Source organism: Oryctolagus cuniculus, chromosome 6 (genome assembly GCF_964237555.1).
Source record: "Oryctolagus cuniculus chromosome 6, mOryCun1.1, whole genome shotgun sequence".
Classification (NCBI taxonomy): Eukaryota; Metazoa; Chordata; class Mammalia; order Lagomorpha; family Leporidae; genus Oryctolagus; species Oryctolagus cuniculus.
Window position 1 is genome coordinate 67,192,553 of NC_091437.1, and position 17,931 is coordinate 67,210,483.

The window sequence follows — 17,931 nt, forward strand, 5'->3', positions numbered from 1 at the left end:
GGCAGGAATCCTCCTACTTGAGCCGTCATCTGCCACCTCCTGGAGCCTACGTTAGCAGGAAGTTGGACTTGGAAGCATAGTTGGGGCTAGAACCCAAGCACTTCAATATGGCATCCCAAGCACATCTTAACCGACGTGCCAAATGTCTGCCTCCCCAGTATTACTTCTATAAAGGGAAACTTGCCTGCATAAACTGAGGTGTTCTGAAAGAGACATTTTTAAAATACAAGTTAAGTGTTTCACTCTTTTCCTTTACATTTCACTACAAGTGTTGCTTCCTGAGCATTCTCCCCAGGTAGCATTGTGTAGACTCTGATTTGGAGAAATCGGTCACAGAAAGACATCCACAAAATGGCTGGGGAAATCTGAATGTACTGGCTGTTTAGTGATCTGAAGGAAACTATGAATTTTAGGAAGGATACTGGTGCTGTAGTAGGTTAAAAATCATCCTTGTCTTTTAGAGACACAAGCTGAACTGTTTACAGAAGAAATGATTCTGGGAGCAATGTCTGGGACTGGAGGGGTGGGGAGGAGGTATAGGGAAGAAGGGGAATGAATGCTTTTGGGGTGGTGTCCTTGTACCCCATATAATGCCAGGGCACGGACTCTATGCTCTGGAGAGTGAGTGACTGCCACCTCGTAACTGTGGAGGGCAAGGCACCATCCCTAACCTCTGTGTCTCCCTTGGCCCAGCGCCATCATAGAGCACACCAACCGGGTCATCTTCCTCGAGGACGACGACATTGCCGCAGTGGCTGATGGGAAACTCTCCATTCACCGGGTCAAGCGCTCGGCTAGTGACGACCCCTCTCGAGCCATCCAGACCTTGCAGATGGAACTGCAGCAGATCATGAAAGGCAGGTGTCCTCTGAGAGTCTGTGTGAAGCAGACACTGGGGCCCTGGCAGGGAGGGCGCTCCCCACATTCTGCCCTACCCTGCATGGGTGCCACAGCCCTGCTGCACCATAGCCCTGGGTGGACTGCAGGTGGCCTGTGGCTCACAAGCAGAGGGGGTGTGAGGAATCTGGCAGCTCCATGGGCCCTATTGTCTGTATCCTGATCCTGTTGAGTCAGGACCTGATTCCCTGGGGTGCATCTGTGCCCAGGCATTATTTCCCCTCCATTGTGGGGTCTGCAGTAAAGAGGGTGTGGACCATTGCTTCCAGAAAGAGAGTCTGTCTCTCTGCACCTACGTTGGTCCCCTTCAACCACTACCCCACTGCACAGTCTGAGTGAACTTTTCAGAACTTTTAAGTCAGGCCCTGCTATCTTTCCACTACTCAAAGCCCTCCAGTGGCTTCTCCCATCCCTAGAATAAAACCCAAACTCCCTGGTGCATCCACCCCCACTAAGCCAAACCTGGCCCTGACGCACTTACCCCTTTGCCCACTATGCGGCCCCATGGGCCTGGCTGCCTCCCTGCCACCAAGACAGGCCGAGTGCTTCCACCTGGGGCCCCTGCACTTTTTTTTTTTTTTTTTTTTTTTTTGAAAGTCAGAGTTACACAGAGAGAAGGAGAGGCAGAGAGAGAGAGAGAGGTCTAACATCCTCTGGTTCACTCTCCAATTGACCGCAATGGCCGGAGCTGTGCCAATCCAAAGCCAGGAACCAGGAGCTTCTTCCGGGTCTTCCCATATGGGTACAGAGGCCCAAGGCCTTGGGCCATCTTCTACTTATTTCCCAGGCCATAGCAGAGAGCTGGATTGGAAGTGTAGCAGCCAGGACTCGAACCGGTGGCCATATGGGATGCCGTCGGCAGCTTTACCCGCTGTGCCACAGTCCTGCGCTTATTGTTATTGTTATCACAGGACCCTGAGCTTCCTCTGGGTGTTGCCTAAGATCCTTTCCCCGAGTCTGTATCTGCTCTGGCCTCTCCCCAGAACCAGTACCCGCAATGGTCTCCTTCTCAGCCACCTTATTTGTCCCATGGCAGCAGACAGGGAACACTGGTGCTGTGTGGCCTCCCCCAGGCCTGTATCCCCCAGAACACCACCACCAAGTTTGTGGACTTCTCCAAAGCCTCCACGGCTGCTTCTCAGTCAGGTGCACCAGCACCCTGCAGCCTGCGGCAGCTTTGACATTATCCCTTTACTTTCTTCTGGCAGAAGATCACTCTTTGTTCGCCAACAGGCCACAGGCAAACCTCTTCCTTCCTCAAGCTGCAGGGTCTCAAGTGTGAATCAGAGAGGCTGACCTGCTGTGAGGCAGGACGGTCCCTGGGGTCACGCTTGGGGACCTGCAGTGGGTGTCACCCCACGGAAAGACTGTTCCTCCTGATTGAAAGCTCAGTACTGGAAATGTCACTGACTCAAAACTGACCCGTCTCCTGGCGCTTCCTTGCTAGGTAACTTCAGCGCGTTTATGCAGAAGGAGATCTTCGAGCAGCCAGAGTCGGTTTTCAACACCATGAGAGGTCGGGTGAACTTTGAAACCAACACAGGTAACCTGGAAACAGGAGTCGGTGGCTGTTCCTAGCCATGTTGAGTTTGTTGTCTCTTGGAGGACAAAGGCATGGGCCCATGGAAGTAAAGTTTAATGAAAAGAAGCACACCTGATAGACCAAGCAGGCATCTCTGGATGCAGGCTGTCTGGATTCAGACTGGAGCTTTTATGGATTTAGGCATGAGCCCTCTCCTTCCTCCCTGTCAGGGATGTCTCTCTGGGTGGAGGATTCTGGTGTGGAATTCCTAAAATTCCTCCCGAAAGTTCTTAACAGCCCCCTGGGTGCAGAGCAGATAAGAATTCACTTATCTGCCCCCAGGGAGAGGGCTGGGACCCACCCAACCAGGTGACTGAACAAAAGCAGTAATTTAGATGTGTAATGCAGGTCTGCTCCCAAGGCTAACTTCTGTGTTTCTGTCCTCACCCAACACACCCTGGCCAATGTCAACCCAGTTCCCTTAACAACCTCATTGCTGGGGAAGCGCCGCTGCACCCGGTACTGACTGCACGACTGCACGACTGCACGACTGCACGACTGCACGTAGAGGCCGTGTCCCAGCACTGACCTCCCCGCCCCCCATTGTGCCCACAGTGCTCCTGGGCGGCCTGAAGGACCATCTGAAGGAGATCCGCCGCTGCCGCCGGCTCATCGTAATTGGCTGTGGGACCAGCTACCATGCCGCCGTGGCTGTAAGTGCACCGTGCTAGAGTCATGGCTCTTAAATGTTCTCGTGCCCTTGGCCTTCTGAATTTGCCAAAGCCCTCGCACTCATTCCCATGAGCCAGTGTGAGAAGTGGCTCTGAGCCCTGTCTCTGCAAGTGGCCTGTGAGTGGCCGAATCCCTCCCACCCCCCACCCCCCATACATTGAGCTGCCATGTCACACACTGCCCCAGAATCCCAGCCTCCCATGTCCCTGTGGCCCCCAGGACTGACTCGAGTCCCCATTCTTGTTGGCCTTAGACGCGGCAAGTGCTGGAGGAACTGACGGAACTCCCGGTGATGGTTGAACTTGCCAGTGATTTTCTGGACAGGAACACACCTGTGTTCAGGGATGACGTCTGCTTTTTCATAAGCCAATCAGGTATGGGATGGGCGCAGACAGGTTTGTGTTCATTCCGTATGCCTCCCTCCCTTCTTCATCCTGTTACTGGAGGGAAGGCCTCGGAAGCCTCTTGTTTTCACGCAAGAAAAGAATTCAAGCGTGAGACAGAGTGGAGTGAAAAGGCTTTACTGGGGACAGGGCATCCGTCAGGACGGAAGGGACAGAGAGAGAGCGACCGGGCTGGGGGAGAGCGAGATCACATGGTCGAGTGGAGAGAATACACCTGGGCAGGTGACGCAGCAGAGAGGCAGGGCCGAGCGTGCAGCCCAGTTGGACTCCCTAGGTTTTTAAGGGAGTCTGTTTACCCACCTACCCCTCTCCTCCAGGACAAAGGATGGAGAGTCTTGGCGGAAGGGTTTGTTGGGTGAGAATTAGCAAATTCCTCCCCAGATTGCTAGCCCCTGGCAGAGTAGGGGGGCTTCCCTTAGGGTGTGTCTAAGATGGTTTTATTGCCCCTTGTTATCAGGTAACCTCTTTGGTCCTGAGGAGAGAGAATTCTGGGAGTTTTCCTTGGGGGAAGGGCTGGGACCACCTAGGAGGTCTTCAGGGTCTGAGCAGGACTTTGAAGTTCAAGGAGCTTCCAGCAGTGGGTGCTGGTCTTCAGGCCTTTCTCATACACACATAGGCTCAATTTCTGACTTCCTAGTAACAGTCCCACTAAGTCCTCTGTGCACTACCATGTGCCGCACGCTCTCTTGAGCACCAAGTCACTTGGTTCTTGGAGCTGTCTGCCACTGTCCCGTTTTACCAGGAGGGCAGCCAGGTGCAACAGAGCTGGAATTGAGCTGGGGATCCAGGTCCATTGGGCTCTCCCCTGCCCCATGGTTTTTCCTTCCTCCTGCCATCCCAAGTCCAGGACTTCAGCTACCACTCACCAATTTGCTTGTAATTGTTTGCCAGACTTAATTTAGTGGAGAAAAAAAAATCCTTTGAAATTCTAGGTTAAGAATCCCTTCAGGGACTCTGCAGGCTACAAGCTCCAGCCCTGGCAGCTCACTGTGTGCAGTGCCCAGGGTGCCCAGCAGGGGGAAGTGTGGTACAACCCTGCTCCTGCTAGGTGGAAGGCATTCCCTTTGCGGAGCACACCCTGCCTGGTGGGGCCCCAGCACTAGGTCATGGCATCCCGAGGTGAACCTTGGCTTTGGAGCATTCCAAACATGTATGGAAGTAGAGATGGCACAGAATGCAAGAATGGGCTCAGCCCTCTCACGTCAGCCACACAAGTGGTAACACCCCCCTTCTCTGAGATTATTTTGAAGCCAGTCCCAGACACATTCAATTCATAAATAGAAGGCATGATAAAAAAGATCAAAGAAAAACAGCCACAGTGTCCTCATCATGGTTTAAAAGTTGACGGTAGTATTGTGGATGTTAACACTGCATCCATCTTTTTTTTTTTTTTTGGACAGGCAGAGTGGATAGTGAGAGAGAGAGAGAGAGAGAGAGAGAGAGAGACAGAGAGAAAGGTCTTCCTTTGCCGCTGGTTCACCCTCCAATGGCCGCCGCGGCCGGCGCGCTGCGGCCGGCGCACCGCGCTGATCTGATGGCAGGAGCCAGGAGCCAGGTGCTTTTCCTGGTCTCCCATGGGGTGCAGGGCCCAAGCACCTGGGCCATCCTCCACTGCACTCCCTGGCCACAGCAGAGAGCTGGCCTGGAAGAGGGGCAACCGGGACAGAATCCGGCGCCCCAACCGGGACTAGAACCCGGTGTGCCGGCGCCGCAAGGCGGAGGATTAGCCTAGTGAGCCGCGGCGCCGGCCCTGCATCCATCTTGATTTTTAATATCATTTCTGTTTTGATCAGAAGCTAGGAACACTAGAACAGACACACACACCCCCGGTAGCTGACCACCTGGTTGCCCAGGGTCTGCCACCGTCGCCTTTGGGTTTATAGTCCCATCCAAGCTTAAACAGATTTCATCAATTGGTTTGAGCCAGCAACAAAAGAACAGAGATGAATTGGCTGTGAAAAGAATACTGTAGCAGACCGAGTCTCTCTAGAATATGATGTTCAATCTTTTAATGACATCGCAAGAAAAAAACCTACATCAAAACTAGGGACTAGCTGGTGAACACAGAGCCAAAAGCAGGGTCCAGGGGGCACAGAACAGCCTCCTGCCACTCCTGTGAGTTCAGATGGCCTTGATGTTATAGGCTGGTTCATGCTTGATTTAGTTTGAATCCTTTAAGACTCACAAACATAGGGAGTTTTGCTGGTTTATGCGTGAACCTATTTAAGTAGCTTCATTACAAAAACAACTTGAGTTCACATTAGGAGGTTGCACCATTTGGGGGCATTCTTGCACTTCTGAATAGGGCTGTGCAGAATCCCAGAGAGAATGCGGGAGCCAGGCCCAGCCATCTCCTGCAGCTGCTGAGGCCTCGATTCCCGCCACACTGAGCCCTCAGTCACAAGGGGAAGGGGGTGTGGAGGCTGCCACCGGGCATCCTCGCACATAAGTAGTAGCAAGATCACACATTGCGGAGTAGGCTTCTTCCTCTTGTGGAACGTGCTGACTTCCCGGAGGAGCTGGTGGGATGGGTTGGGCCGGGTAGAGCCCGCACTGAAAGGGGCCCTGTGCGGCAGGTGAGACTGCGGACACCCTCCTGGCCCTGCGCTACTGCAAGGACCGCCGCGCCCTCACCGTGGGTGTCACCAACACCGTGGGCAGCTCTATCTCCCGAGAGACTGACTGTGGCGTCCACATCAACGCAGGCCCGGAGATCGGTGTGGCCAGCACCAAGGTAGGAGCCTGGCGTGGGTGCCCTTCTGCTGCCCCGGCTCTGCCAGGTGCTCTTTTCCTTCCGGTGTGTGTGTGTATGAGCGAGTGTGTGCGTGTGAGCATGTGTTTGTGACTTTCCGTTCCCCCTCCCTCTGTGTCGCGGCCTGGGCACGGCTGCCAGGTGCTTGTCTCGCAGCCCCTACCCCTCCTTCCTTGTCCACAGGCCTACACCAGCCAGTTCATCTCCCTGGTGATGTTTGGTTTGATGATGTCAGAAGACCGAATTTCGCTGCAGAGCCGCCGGCAGGAGATTATCCGGGGCCTGAGAGCTTTGCCTGGTGAGTGCCGGATCGCAGCTTTCCATGTTTTCAAATGGGTCCGCTGTTCCTGTCCACTCTCTTACCTGCTGTTAGCGGTACCATTCATCACTGCCTCCTCTTAACACTGTGTGCACAGAATCCCACCATTCTCTGCAAAATGGAAAGCATACCCTCACCAGGCCTGATAGCCCCGGGGCGCTGTGCCCTGCTGCCCCTGCCCTCGGTCCTCCCCTCCCTTCCCAGCTGCCTCCCCGACCTTCTGACCTCAGCAAGTGTTTGCGTACAGGCTGGTCAGGCTTGGCCCAGGTGTAATCACATATGAAGAGAGTTGGGAGAGGCATTCAGCCTAGTGGTGAGATGCGAGTTCCTGGCTCCTGACTTCGCTTCCTGCTCATGCAGGCCCTGAGAGGCCGTGCTGATGCCTTAAGTAGAGTTGGGTTCCTGCCATTCATGCGGGAGATCTGAATTAAGTTCCTAGCTTTGGACCTTGGTCCAGGACAAGCCTTGGCTGTTGGGAGCATTTGGGGAGTAGACCAGCAGATGGGAACTCTGTGTGTGTGTGCTTGCTTCTCAAATAAGTAATTTTAAAAAATTGTTTGAGGTTCAGTTAGCCTGACACTTCAAGAAAGACAACCAATTTATCACCAAGGGTGAACTTCAAGCTCCAGGTTTTGCTTGGTTGTATCTACTGACATGAACTTGACCACTTACTAGTATTTAAAGTTTCCCCCAATCAAATCATGGTGTTTTATAGTGAAATGTGTCCATTTTTAGGGGATTTGCATAACTTTCTGGCCAATGCCTAATGGTACAAAATTATGCACAAAATAAACAGACCGATTTCAGGTGCAAGTAAATTTTAAGGTAAATTTTAGACTTCACTTTTTATTTTTTTGCTTTTTTTTTTTGACAGGCAGAGTAGACAGTGAGAGAGAGAGACAGAGAGAAAGGTCTTCCTTTTTCCATTGGTCCACCCCTCAATGGCCGTTCTGACAGCGCGCTGCGGCCAGCGCACCGCGCCAATCCGAAGCCAGGAGCCAGGTACTTCTCCTGGTCTCCCATGCGGATGCAGGCCCCATGCACTTGGGCCATCCTCCACTGCCTTCCCAGCCATAGCAGAGAGCTGGACTGGAAGAGGAGCAACCGGGACAGAATCCAGCGCCCTGACCGGGACTAGAACCTGGTGTGCTGGCGCCGAAGGTGGAAGATTAGCCTAGTGAGCCGCGGTGCTGGCCATAGACTTCACTTTTACAATACTCTTTTAAGAAACTGTTGCTTCTTGAATTTAATCTAATACCAAAGAGGAATACTCACAATTATTACTGTAGTGTTTTTTAAATACTCACCCCTTTTTCAAACTAGGCTTCTCTGTGAGGCCAGATTTCATTCCTATACTTCAATGAAAAGAACATATCACAACAGATTAAAAAGATGTGCAAAAACATAAAGCAATGCACTGCCACTCTTCTCACTAATTAATTTTTAATACCATAATGTAATGGGTTTATTGTTATTTCTAATTAAGATTTTAAAATTTCTCAGTATTATTTTCTAATAGCATTTTCTAGCTATAGACCATAAAAACAAAGGCTCTTAGGGATTCAGAATAATTTGTAAGAGTGTCAGGGTGTCCTGAGACCAAAAAGTCAAAATTGCTAATCCGGCATGTTCTGGCTTTGTCCTCAGACTCAGCAAGTGACAGGGGCTTCAACCTGGCCCAGCTGTGACAACTGGGGGTGTTTGGGGAGTGATTAATGGATGGAAGATCTCTGTCTGCCTGCCTTTCAAAGAAAATGAGAAAATAAAAAATGGGGAGCGTGGTTTCCAACTTGCAGGCCATCTACCTTGGAAGCATTGTAATATTTTTTTTTTTAAAACATGAGTTCTTTATTGGTATTACTATTTTTAAAATATTTATTTTATTTATTTGAAAGGCAGAGAGGGAGAATTCTTCCATCCACTGCTTCACTCCATACATGATTGCAACCTCTAGAGCTGGGCCAGGCCTAAGCCAGGAGCCTGGAACTCCACCTGGGTCTTCCACATGGGTGGAAGAGTCCCAACCACCCGGGCCATCTTCCAGTGCTTTCCCAGGGAGCTGGATTGGAAGCAGGGCAGCCGGGACTTGAACTAGTGTCTATATAGAAGGCCAGCATTGCAGGCGACACTTTAACCTGCTGGGCCACAATGCTGGCCCCTGTGAATATTTTAAAATGAACTGACTTCACTCTGTATGTGCCTTAGAACTGATCAAGGAAGTGCTGTCGCTGGATGAGAAGATCCACGACCTGGCCCTGGAGCTATACACACAGAGGTCACTGCTGGTGATGGGGCGAGGCTACAACTACGCCACATGCCTGGAAGGAGCCTTGGTGAGCCCCTCTCTGTCCGGCCCCCCACCCCAGCACCCTCTGTGCAGCCCTCCCAAACATCATGTAGGGCAGATGCAGTAGACAGCCCAAGAAACCAGCAGGAAGGCAGGCAGGGCACTGGGCTGGGGTGGGGGATGGGGCTTGGGGACCCCTTGGTGGCAGAACCTGCACGGAGCACTGCAATGAGGCTGTTCTGCTTCTTGGGACACAGAAAAAGGTGAGGCAGGTGCCTGTCCCCAGACAGCTCCCGATCTCCTGGGGAGAAAGGGTCAGGGCACCCTTGGGTGGATCTCTTGAGGAATGCAAGCCACACCAGGCACCCTCTGGCACAGCCGGTCACAGCTCAGGAGCTCCTTCTGAGAGGCTGGCAAGTATCGTCCGCAGGAAGCGATGCCTCCTAGAGGCCGAGAGTCTTGCTCGAGACCACACAGAGGAACCGTGCCGTGGGGCAGCCTGCGTGGTGGATTTCCACAGACCACCGTGGCGGGGTGGGGTCTGTGCTGAGGTTCTTCGTGACTCTTCAGGTTTCCACGGGAAGTGTGAGGTCCTGCTTTGTAAACTAGGGCCCGGCCCTTCTGCCTGCCGAGGCAGGGGCGGTCTGCACCTGTGTGACTGAAAACTGCTGCAGCAGGAGCCAAGGTGCCAGGAGCCAAGGTGCTGCAGGCCACCAGCGGGGTGGGCAGAGAGCTCAGCAGGACATGCAGCTAAGCGTGCCCTTGGCTCACTGTGAGCTTGTGATTGTGGATGAGAATTCTCGGCCACGGAGGGGGAGACGGTGTCCAGGTGAGGCAGCGCTGGGCATGGGGACAAGAGCACCCAGCACTCCCCAGCTTGGCTCCCTCCTCTTCCAGGGGAGGGAGGGGGTCCCCAGCTGAGACCCCAGTGAGCTCCCACCTGCACATGTGTCCCATGGAGACTTGACTTTTCCCGCATTTGCTGGTCAGTTACAAAGGATTTTATGGAGAGTACAGAGATTGAGATACATAGGGATTGAGATACATGAGGTGTGGAGGAGGGGCGAGGGACCCCTGTGCCCCCTGCATGATCAGCTGTCCCTGGGGGTTTTATGGAAGCCACATTACTTAGACACGATTTATTACATCACTGGCCATCGGAGACAAACTCAACCTTCAAGCCCCTCTCTGTGTCCCAGAGGTTGGTAAGTGAGACTGAAAGTCCCAACCCCTCTAATCCTGTCTTTTTTTTTTTTTTTTTTTTTTTTTGGTGAATAGTCCCCATCCTGAAGCCACCCAGGGTTTTGCCAGCTGTCGGTCAGTCATTATCATAGAAAGGCACTTGGCCCTTTGAAGAGTGCAGGAACTTTAGGAGTTGTGTGCCTGAGTGGGTCTCAGCCCCTATTGCACCACCCCTTGCTGGGGGGCGTGCTGCTGAAAGATGCATATTCAGCTGTGCCTCCATGTTCTTCTTTGGGGAAAGAAAGAAGTTTTGAGGCTGCTGCCGGCAGGAGTCAATGGCCCCTCTGTGGTCACTCCAGCTGTCTGCCGCCCCCAAGAGGAGCCACCCGCCTCACCGCATTTCCCTGACCAGTTGAATAGTGGCAGGGGCATGGAGAACACACTGACTAGTCCAGTGACATGGACTCAGTGGGGACTGAACACGGAGGGAAATTCAGCTAACAGTGCATGGCATGTGATTTGGCTTCATAGGTCAGCTGGGGCAGACATAGGTGGTGATACTGGCCCTAAAATTGAGGATGTGATTAGTAAAATTCATGATAAAGGCGTGTCTAGGCAGAACACAATGCCATCATTATAGAGGATAAATGAGGAACAGCCATGTGGCTGGCAGGGGGCGGGGGGGGGGGGACTGGCTACGCTGGGGAGGTGTTCTGCCCAAGGCGATGCTGGCCATGAAACTGGCCGGCGACACAGGGGATGTGATGGGCTCTGGCTCCGTGCACATCTGCCAGACAACTGCCAGCTCCCTGCCCTCTGGAGTCATCCTCCAGGTCCCCCACCTTCCCCTCTGACATCTGCTCCACCTCCTGTGTGTCCAGAGTGACACCAATCCCGCCTTCTGTCTCCCTAGAAAATTAAGGAGATAACCTACATGCACTCGGAGGGCATCTTGGCTGGAGAGCTGAAGCACGGACCCCTGGCGCTCATTGACAAGCAGATGCCCGTCATCATGCTCATCATGAAGGACCCATGCTTCGCCAAGTGCCAGAATGCGCTGCAGCAGGTCACAGCCCGCCAGGTGAGCGCTGCCTGCTGGGCTGGGGCCCCTGCTCCCTTCCACACAGCACCTGCTGTGAGTGACCACACCCTCCCCCAGGCCCCTTGTGAGCAGTGTGCACATTGGGGAAGGGAGTGGCCGGCCTGCAGCTGCATCCTACAGCTTCTGGGTGAGACCCCACTGTCCACATTGCCCTGAGCTGCCCTGGATCCTGCCTGGACACCTGGGAGCTGCTCCTGTGCGACAGCCCTGAGGCTGCTGTAATGCAGTTTTTTTTTAAAGATTTATTTATTTATTTATTTATTTTAAAGTCAGAGATACATAGAGAGAGAAGGAGAGGCAGAGAGAGAGGTCTTCTATTTGCTGATTCACTCCCGAGTTGGCCGCGAAGGCTGGAGCTGTGCTGATCCGAAGCTAGGAGCCCGGAGCTTCTTCTGGGTCTCCCACATGGGTGCAGGGGCCCAAGAACTTAGGCCATCTTCTACTGCTTTCCCAGGCCATAGCAGAGAGTTGGATCAGAAGTGGAGCAGCCAGGAGTCAAACCGGTACCCATATGGGATGCCAGCACTGCAGGTGGGGCTTTACCTGCCAGGCCACAGCACCAGCCTTGGCCTTATACTTACTATTACAAGTGTACTATCAAGGGGCCAGCACCGCGGCTCACTAGGCTAATCCTCCGTCTGCAGTGCCGGCACACCGGGTTCTAGTCCTGGTCAGGGCGCCGGATTCTGTCCCAGTTGCTCCTCTTCCAGTCCAGCTCTCTGCTGTGACCTGGGAAGGCAGTGGAGGACCGCGTGGGAAGCCAGGAGGAAGCACCTGCCTCCTGGCTTCGGATTGGCGCAGCGCGCCAGCCGAGCAGCCATTTGGGGGGTGAACCAATGGAAAAGGAGGACCTTTCTCTCTGTCTCTCTCTCTCTCTCACTGTCTAACTCTGCCTGTCAAAAAGACCAAAAAAACAAAAAACAAGTGTACTATCAATGATACAATGAAAACCAGCCCAAAGAAGAGCCCCAAGGCACCCTCCCAGCCCACAATCTGTCTCACCAGGGAGCTGGCAGGGGCTTCCAGCTCTGGTGCCCAGCATTTCTGCTGGGGTTACATTAAGTAGGCATGGTTGACTGGATCACTGGCCATGTGATTGAGCTCTATCTCCAACCCATCTCCAGCTGGTCTTCCTGGCATAGCCAGCCCCATCCTGAACCTGTATCTGAGCCTGTCTTGGGTCACCTCGTTAGCATAAGCTCAGGGGCCCACCATGACTAACAGAGGCACCACAATCACTTGGGGAATTCTGAGGGCTGAGAAACTCCCATCTGTGAACTGGGGATAAAGTTTGGTCAGAAGCTTTGTCATCAACAGCTGCCCTGCGTGGGCAGGCAGAGTGGACGGTTCAAAGACTCAAAGCAGGGAGAAGTCCCGCAGGTGCTTCAGCTGGCTGCCGCCACGGTCGGCCCAGCACTGGCACGAAACACAGCCACATCATCTCCCTGCCGAGATTCCCCCAGCAGCTTCCCCTCCAACCACAGCGAGCCACAAGCCCACCTCATGTGGCCGCCTGCTACTGTCTCAAGGAGCTCCAGGCACCGCCATCTTCCTGTTCCCCACTCCTGCCGGCCTCCGTGCCTTTGCGCTGGAGGTTCCCTCTGCCTGCTCCACAGAGGGGCAGCTCCTCACTGAGGCCTTGTCCAGATGTTGCCTTTTTTTGAGAGGCTTTCCACACCTTGTATTGCGCTGGTGACATTCATCTGAAATCCATCTGTTCTCACTGGTTTGCTGGCTTTGAACTTTGGTTTCCATCACTAGATATGAGCCCCAGGGGAGGTTGGAGTGGGTCTGCCCTGCGCCTAGCAGTTGGGCACCGACTGCGGCCACCAGCTGGTGAGGAAGCAGCAGAGTGTCAGACATGGTGCCCCTTAGCCATGCTGCACATCACCACCCCTGTAATTCCAGCAAACACAGTCACCATGACCCTTCCAGTCCTGTTGATCCCGGAACCTCTGCCGTGTAGGATGGTTTGCGTCTCTCGGGCCATCTGTTTGACGAAGCTGCCTCTCTGCCTTAGGGCCGCCCGATCATCCTGTGCTCCAGGGACGACACGGAAAGCTCCAAGTTTGCCTATAAGACAATCGAGCTGCCCCACACGGTGGACTGCCTGCAGGGCATCCTCAGCGTGATCCCGCTGCAGCTGCTGTCCTTCCACCTGGCTGTGCTCCGAGGATACGACGTAGGTCAACACACCCCTTGCACAGCAAAGCGGTCCCTTTCTGTTCTTTAAAGACTAACTAGGAGTAAACAGTGGTAGGAGCCGTAACTTCATTTAAAGTATCTCTTTTAAGCTTTTGATGAGTTTCTTCATTACAAATAAGAAGCTGTGCAAATGGAAGGCAGAATTCCCCAAGATGAGCTTCTTGGATTTTTAAGAGGTGGAGAGACAGAGAAAGAAAAAGAGAGAGTGCTCCCATTCACTGATCCACTCCCCAGGACCCACGTTAGCTTGGGGACAGGTCAAGCCACAACCAGGAACTGGAAACTCAATCCAGGTCTCCCACCCGAGTGGCAGAGACCCACTTACTTGAGCCATCATTTGCTGCTCCCCAGAATCTGTATTAGCAAGAAGCTGGAGTCAGGAGTGAGCTGGGTCTTGAACCCTGGCACTTAGATGTGGGTAATGGGCATCTGCACTGCTGGGCCAGCTGCTCACCCCAAAGTAACATTCCTCTTTTTTTTAAAGATTTATTTACTTATTTTAAAGGCAGAGTCACAGACTCACAGAGAGAAGGGAAGGGGAGAGAGAGAGAGAGAGGTCTTCCATCCACTGGTTCACTCTCCAAGTAGCCACAACAGCTGGGGCATTTGAGCCAGGCAGAAGCTAGGAGCTTCATCTAGGTCACCCACATGAGTACAGGGGCCCAAATACTTGGGGCACCCTCCACTGATTTCCCAGGTGCATTAGCAGGGAGCTGGATCAGAAATGGAGCAGTCAAGACTCAAATCAGCACCCATCTGGGATGCCAGCACCTCAGGTGACAGCTTAACCCACTACACGACAATGCTGCCCCATATACAACATTTAATCATTGCATGATAGCTATCACAATCTTAGAACAACTTTTGTAAAAATTACTTAGCCAGTCTCCTATTAACTGAATTGTTTTCAATTTTTTTTCATAAATAACACTTCAGTGAAGATATTTGTACATATATCTTTGTCACACATTAAGCTTTGTTCTTAATCTAGCAAATGATTCAACATTCTGAGACATGTATTGGCAAGTTATGTTCCAGAAAAGAACTCATTTACAATTTCATCAGCATTGTGTATGAAGACATAATTCATTGTGCAAAGAAATGGAAGTTTTATTACAATTTTAGCTTAGAAGCTTTTAAAAATACATAACCATAAAATAATAATATAAACAGAATAACATAACAAAAAGCTGAATGTATGCTTCATCCAGAATTGATGTCTGCTAAAATTTTGTATTTTTGTTTCATCTTTTTTTTTTTTTTTTTTTTTTTTTGACAGGCAGAGTGGACAGTGAGAGAGAGAGACAGAGAGAAAGGTCTTCCTTTGCCGTTGGTTCACCCTCCAATGGCTGCCGCGGCCAGCGCGCTGCGACCGGCGCACCGCACTGATCCGATGGCAGGAGCCAGGAGCCAAGTGCTTTTCCTGGTCTCCCATGGGGTGCAGGGCCCAAGCACCTGGGCCATCCTCCACTGCACTCCCTGGCCACAGCAGAGGGCTGGCCTGGAAGAGGGGCAACCGGGACAGAATCCGGCACCCCGACCGGGACTAGAACCCGGTGTGCCGGCGCCGCTAGGCGGAGGATTAGCCTAGTGAGCCGCGGCGCCGGCCTGTTTCATCTTTTTTTTAAGATTTATTGATTTTACTTGAAAGTCAGAGTTACACAGAGAGAGAAGAAGAGGCAGAAAAATAGAGAGAGAGGTCGGTCTTCCATCTGCTGGTTCACTCCCCAGTTGGCTGCAATGGCCAGAGCTGTGCCGATCCAAAGCCAGAAGCCAGGAGCTTTCTGCGGGTCTTCCCATGCTGGTGCAGGGGCCCAAGGACTGGGGCCATCTTCTACTGCTTTCCCAGGCCATAGCAGAAAGCTGGATTGGAAGTAGAGCAGCCGGGACTTGAACCGGTGCCCATACGGGATGCCGTCACTGCAGGCGGCTGCTTTACCCGCTACACCACAGCATTGGCCCCTGTTTAATCTTTTTTTTTTTTTTAACATAGAAATGAAATAAGCCATTGTATGTGGAGTAGAAGCCCACTTTAGCAATCATTCCCCCATTTCCTTCCAACTCCCACTCTACCCTAATGAGTCTCAATGAAATGCCAAGTGTGTAAGTGTTTAGCAGTACCAATGGAGCTGCTGGTTTTAAAAGCAGAAATCCTATTCTTTTAATAATATTAGCTCAGCATGTCACCTGCTAGGTGCACAGTGGCTGTTGATGGAAGGAGCTAACCCGCTCTCGGGCTAGGGGAAGGCTCTGGAGCAGGGAGGGTGCTTCCAGCTGCAAATCTCTAGGTGGCTCCTGGCTGGAGGTGACCAGGAACGTCTGACACCTCAGTGTAGTGACAGCAGCCACTCTCCTTCATTTCAGGTCGACTTCCCCAGGAACCTGGCCAAGTCTGTGACCGTGGAATGAGAACAAGAGCTGGACAAGACCTCGCCATCTTTAGTCTGATACAAGCCCTGTCCCGACAGCAGGGGAGCCACGTGGGAAGAGGAGTGGGCATTCCACGCGCGCTCCATAGAGCTTGACAGCTTCGATGTGCCTTGTACCCAAGTGCTTTTGCTTCCAGCAGATACTGTTTCTCTGTGTCCTGAAGTTGCCGGAGGAGAAGGGGATCGTTGTTTACACATGGGGATTAGAGCGGACCTTTCCCTTACTGTGCAATAGAGATACAACTCTCCTTAGAATAACTGTGAACCTTTTTAAACCAACACTAGTTAGTTTTAAAAGACAAAATATTTATAATGATGATTGTATAGCTCTTAAGTTATTTTTCTAGCACAGGGCTTTCTGTGGCCACGGTGACACCTGCATGCGTCTCTGGGCTCACCCCTGGCGGGTGGCACTCATCTCAGATTTGAGCACAAGGCATTGGCCCTTGGGACTCTCCTTTTCCTTCCTCCCTGGGCTGCTCCAGCATCCCATTCCAACATCAGTGAGGCCCCCCTGCCATCTCCTGTGCCTCCTGTTTGTCCAGTTGAAATCTCGCTTCTTTCAGCCTTTTCTTCTTGGTCATAGTCCAGCTCTCCAACTTCTGTTTGATCCGATCTTCCTTCCTGTTAAGCCCAGCCCTGCTCCCCTCCCTGCCCATAGGAAAACAGCTTGTATCCCATTCAAGAGGGTAGCTTTACGTGGGGCTACCTTGCTCTCTAAAAGCGTGCACAATCAGAGTACTATGCAATTTTAAGACAATAAAGACAGTACAACTTTTTTTTTGTCTTGTGTGTTGGATTTTGTTATCCTCACCCTGTGTGCCTGGGATGCTGAAGACCCTGCAGGAGCTGGGCAGTGTGTGGTGGGAACAGCCTTGCTTGTCAGGGTGGTGGTTGGGCCATGGTTGGAGGGCACTTCTCAAGGGTTCCTGGGGTAAAATTCTATCCCACAGTGAGGCACTGAAGAGGGTGGAAGCTTGTCTGACTCTGAGGTGGGGCTTTGCAGGTGGTTTGGGGGAAGGTTATCGATTGGATGCTGGTGGCGTTATAAGGAGAAGGAGAGAGAAGACACGCACATGCATACATGCGTGTCTGTGTATTACCTCTGAGTCTTGCATATGATGCCCTGTGCTGCCTCATTACTTGCTGGCAAAGAGGTCACCATCACATGGGGCCCCTCAACCTTAGACCTGCAGAACTGGGAGCTAAATCAACTTCTTTTCTTTATAAAGTTACCTAGTCTCCAGTAGTTTGCTATAGCAATATGAAACAGACTACCGCAGTTTGTAACCACTGGTCTTGGCCTTATGCCTAGGACCTGTGTGCTTCTGGGGTGAAAACGAAAGGTGTTTTACAGGATATAGCAAAACACAGGAGACCTGGAACTCTGAGCCGAGGTTCCACTGACCCTTGGATAGGCTGGGCCTTAAACACAGTGCTGCTTGGGATGGTGGCCAGGACACTGGAGACAGAGACCAGGGGTGAAGTTCTCCAATCTGCACTTGTTTCCCCAGTGAGCCTCTCACTAGGCTGATATTAGTGCAATCAGGCAGGAAGACAGAAAGCCAGAGACAGCTCTGGAGGCCTGAACAGTTGCATGTAGGCTCCCTGGGTGAGTGCCCTCACACTCAGTGTGGACGACACCTACGTGGAGGGCTCAGAGCCCAGCCAGCCTTTGCTGTGGGTTCTGCTGGCTCCTCAGCAACTCTTCCAGCCTCGGCTATGCTCGCCGTTGGTGCTGGAGACATGGGAACTGCAATTCTAGGTTCAATTCCACCAGTGAGAGGCACTCATGGGACATCTGGAAAGAGTGAAGGAACAGAAATCACAGATAGTCCCGAACTGACTTAGGATGTTTAAAATTTATACCGGTGCAAACAGTATACACATTCAGCAGAAACTGTATAATACTTAAAGAGTTGTTTCATCCTTAAGTATGGTACTCAATAAATTACATGATAGTCAACACCTTGTGTTGGATGATTTTGCACAACTATAGGCTAATGTGTTCTGAGCATGTTTAAGGCAAGCTAGGCTAGGCTAGGCTATGATGTTAGGTGGATTAAATATTTTCTTGTTTAAAAAAATATTTATGGGGCT

At 52.1% G+C, this 17,931-nt stretch overlaps 1 protein-coding gene across 1 annotated transcript in view; it reads left to right on the forward strand.

The window, feature by feature from the left end:
- The window catches only part of GFPT2 (glutamine-fructose-6-phosphate transaminase 2), a 48,393-nt gene extending 31,783 nt beyond the window's left edge, over positions 1-16,610 (forward strand). Inside the window, exons 10-19 of the mRNA XM_008275002.4 lie at positions 694-857; positions 2,345-2,440; positions 3,035-3,132; positions 3,405-3,525; positions 6,132-6,289; positions 6,491-6,605; positions 8,832-8,959; positions 11,009-11,176; positions 13,218-13,379; positions 15,767-16,610. Of these exons, the coding sequence (XP_008273224.1) occupies positions 694-857; positions 2,345-2,440; positions 3,035-3,132; positions 3,405-3,525; positions 6,132-6,289; positions 6,491-6,605; positions 8,832-8,959; positions 11,009-11,176; positions 13,218-13,379; positions 15,767-15,811 (1,255 nt within the window). The 3' untranslated portion in view covers positions 15,812-16,610. The remainder of the gene's footprint in view (positions 1-693; positions 858-2,344; positions 2,441-3,034; positions 3,133-3,404; positions 3,526-6,131; positions 6,290-6,490; positions 6,606-8,831; positions 8,960-11,008; positions 11,177-13,217; positions 13,380-15,766) is intronic.
- Positions 16,611-17,931: the final 1,321 nt, after the last annotated feature.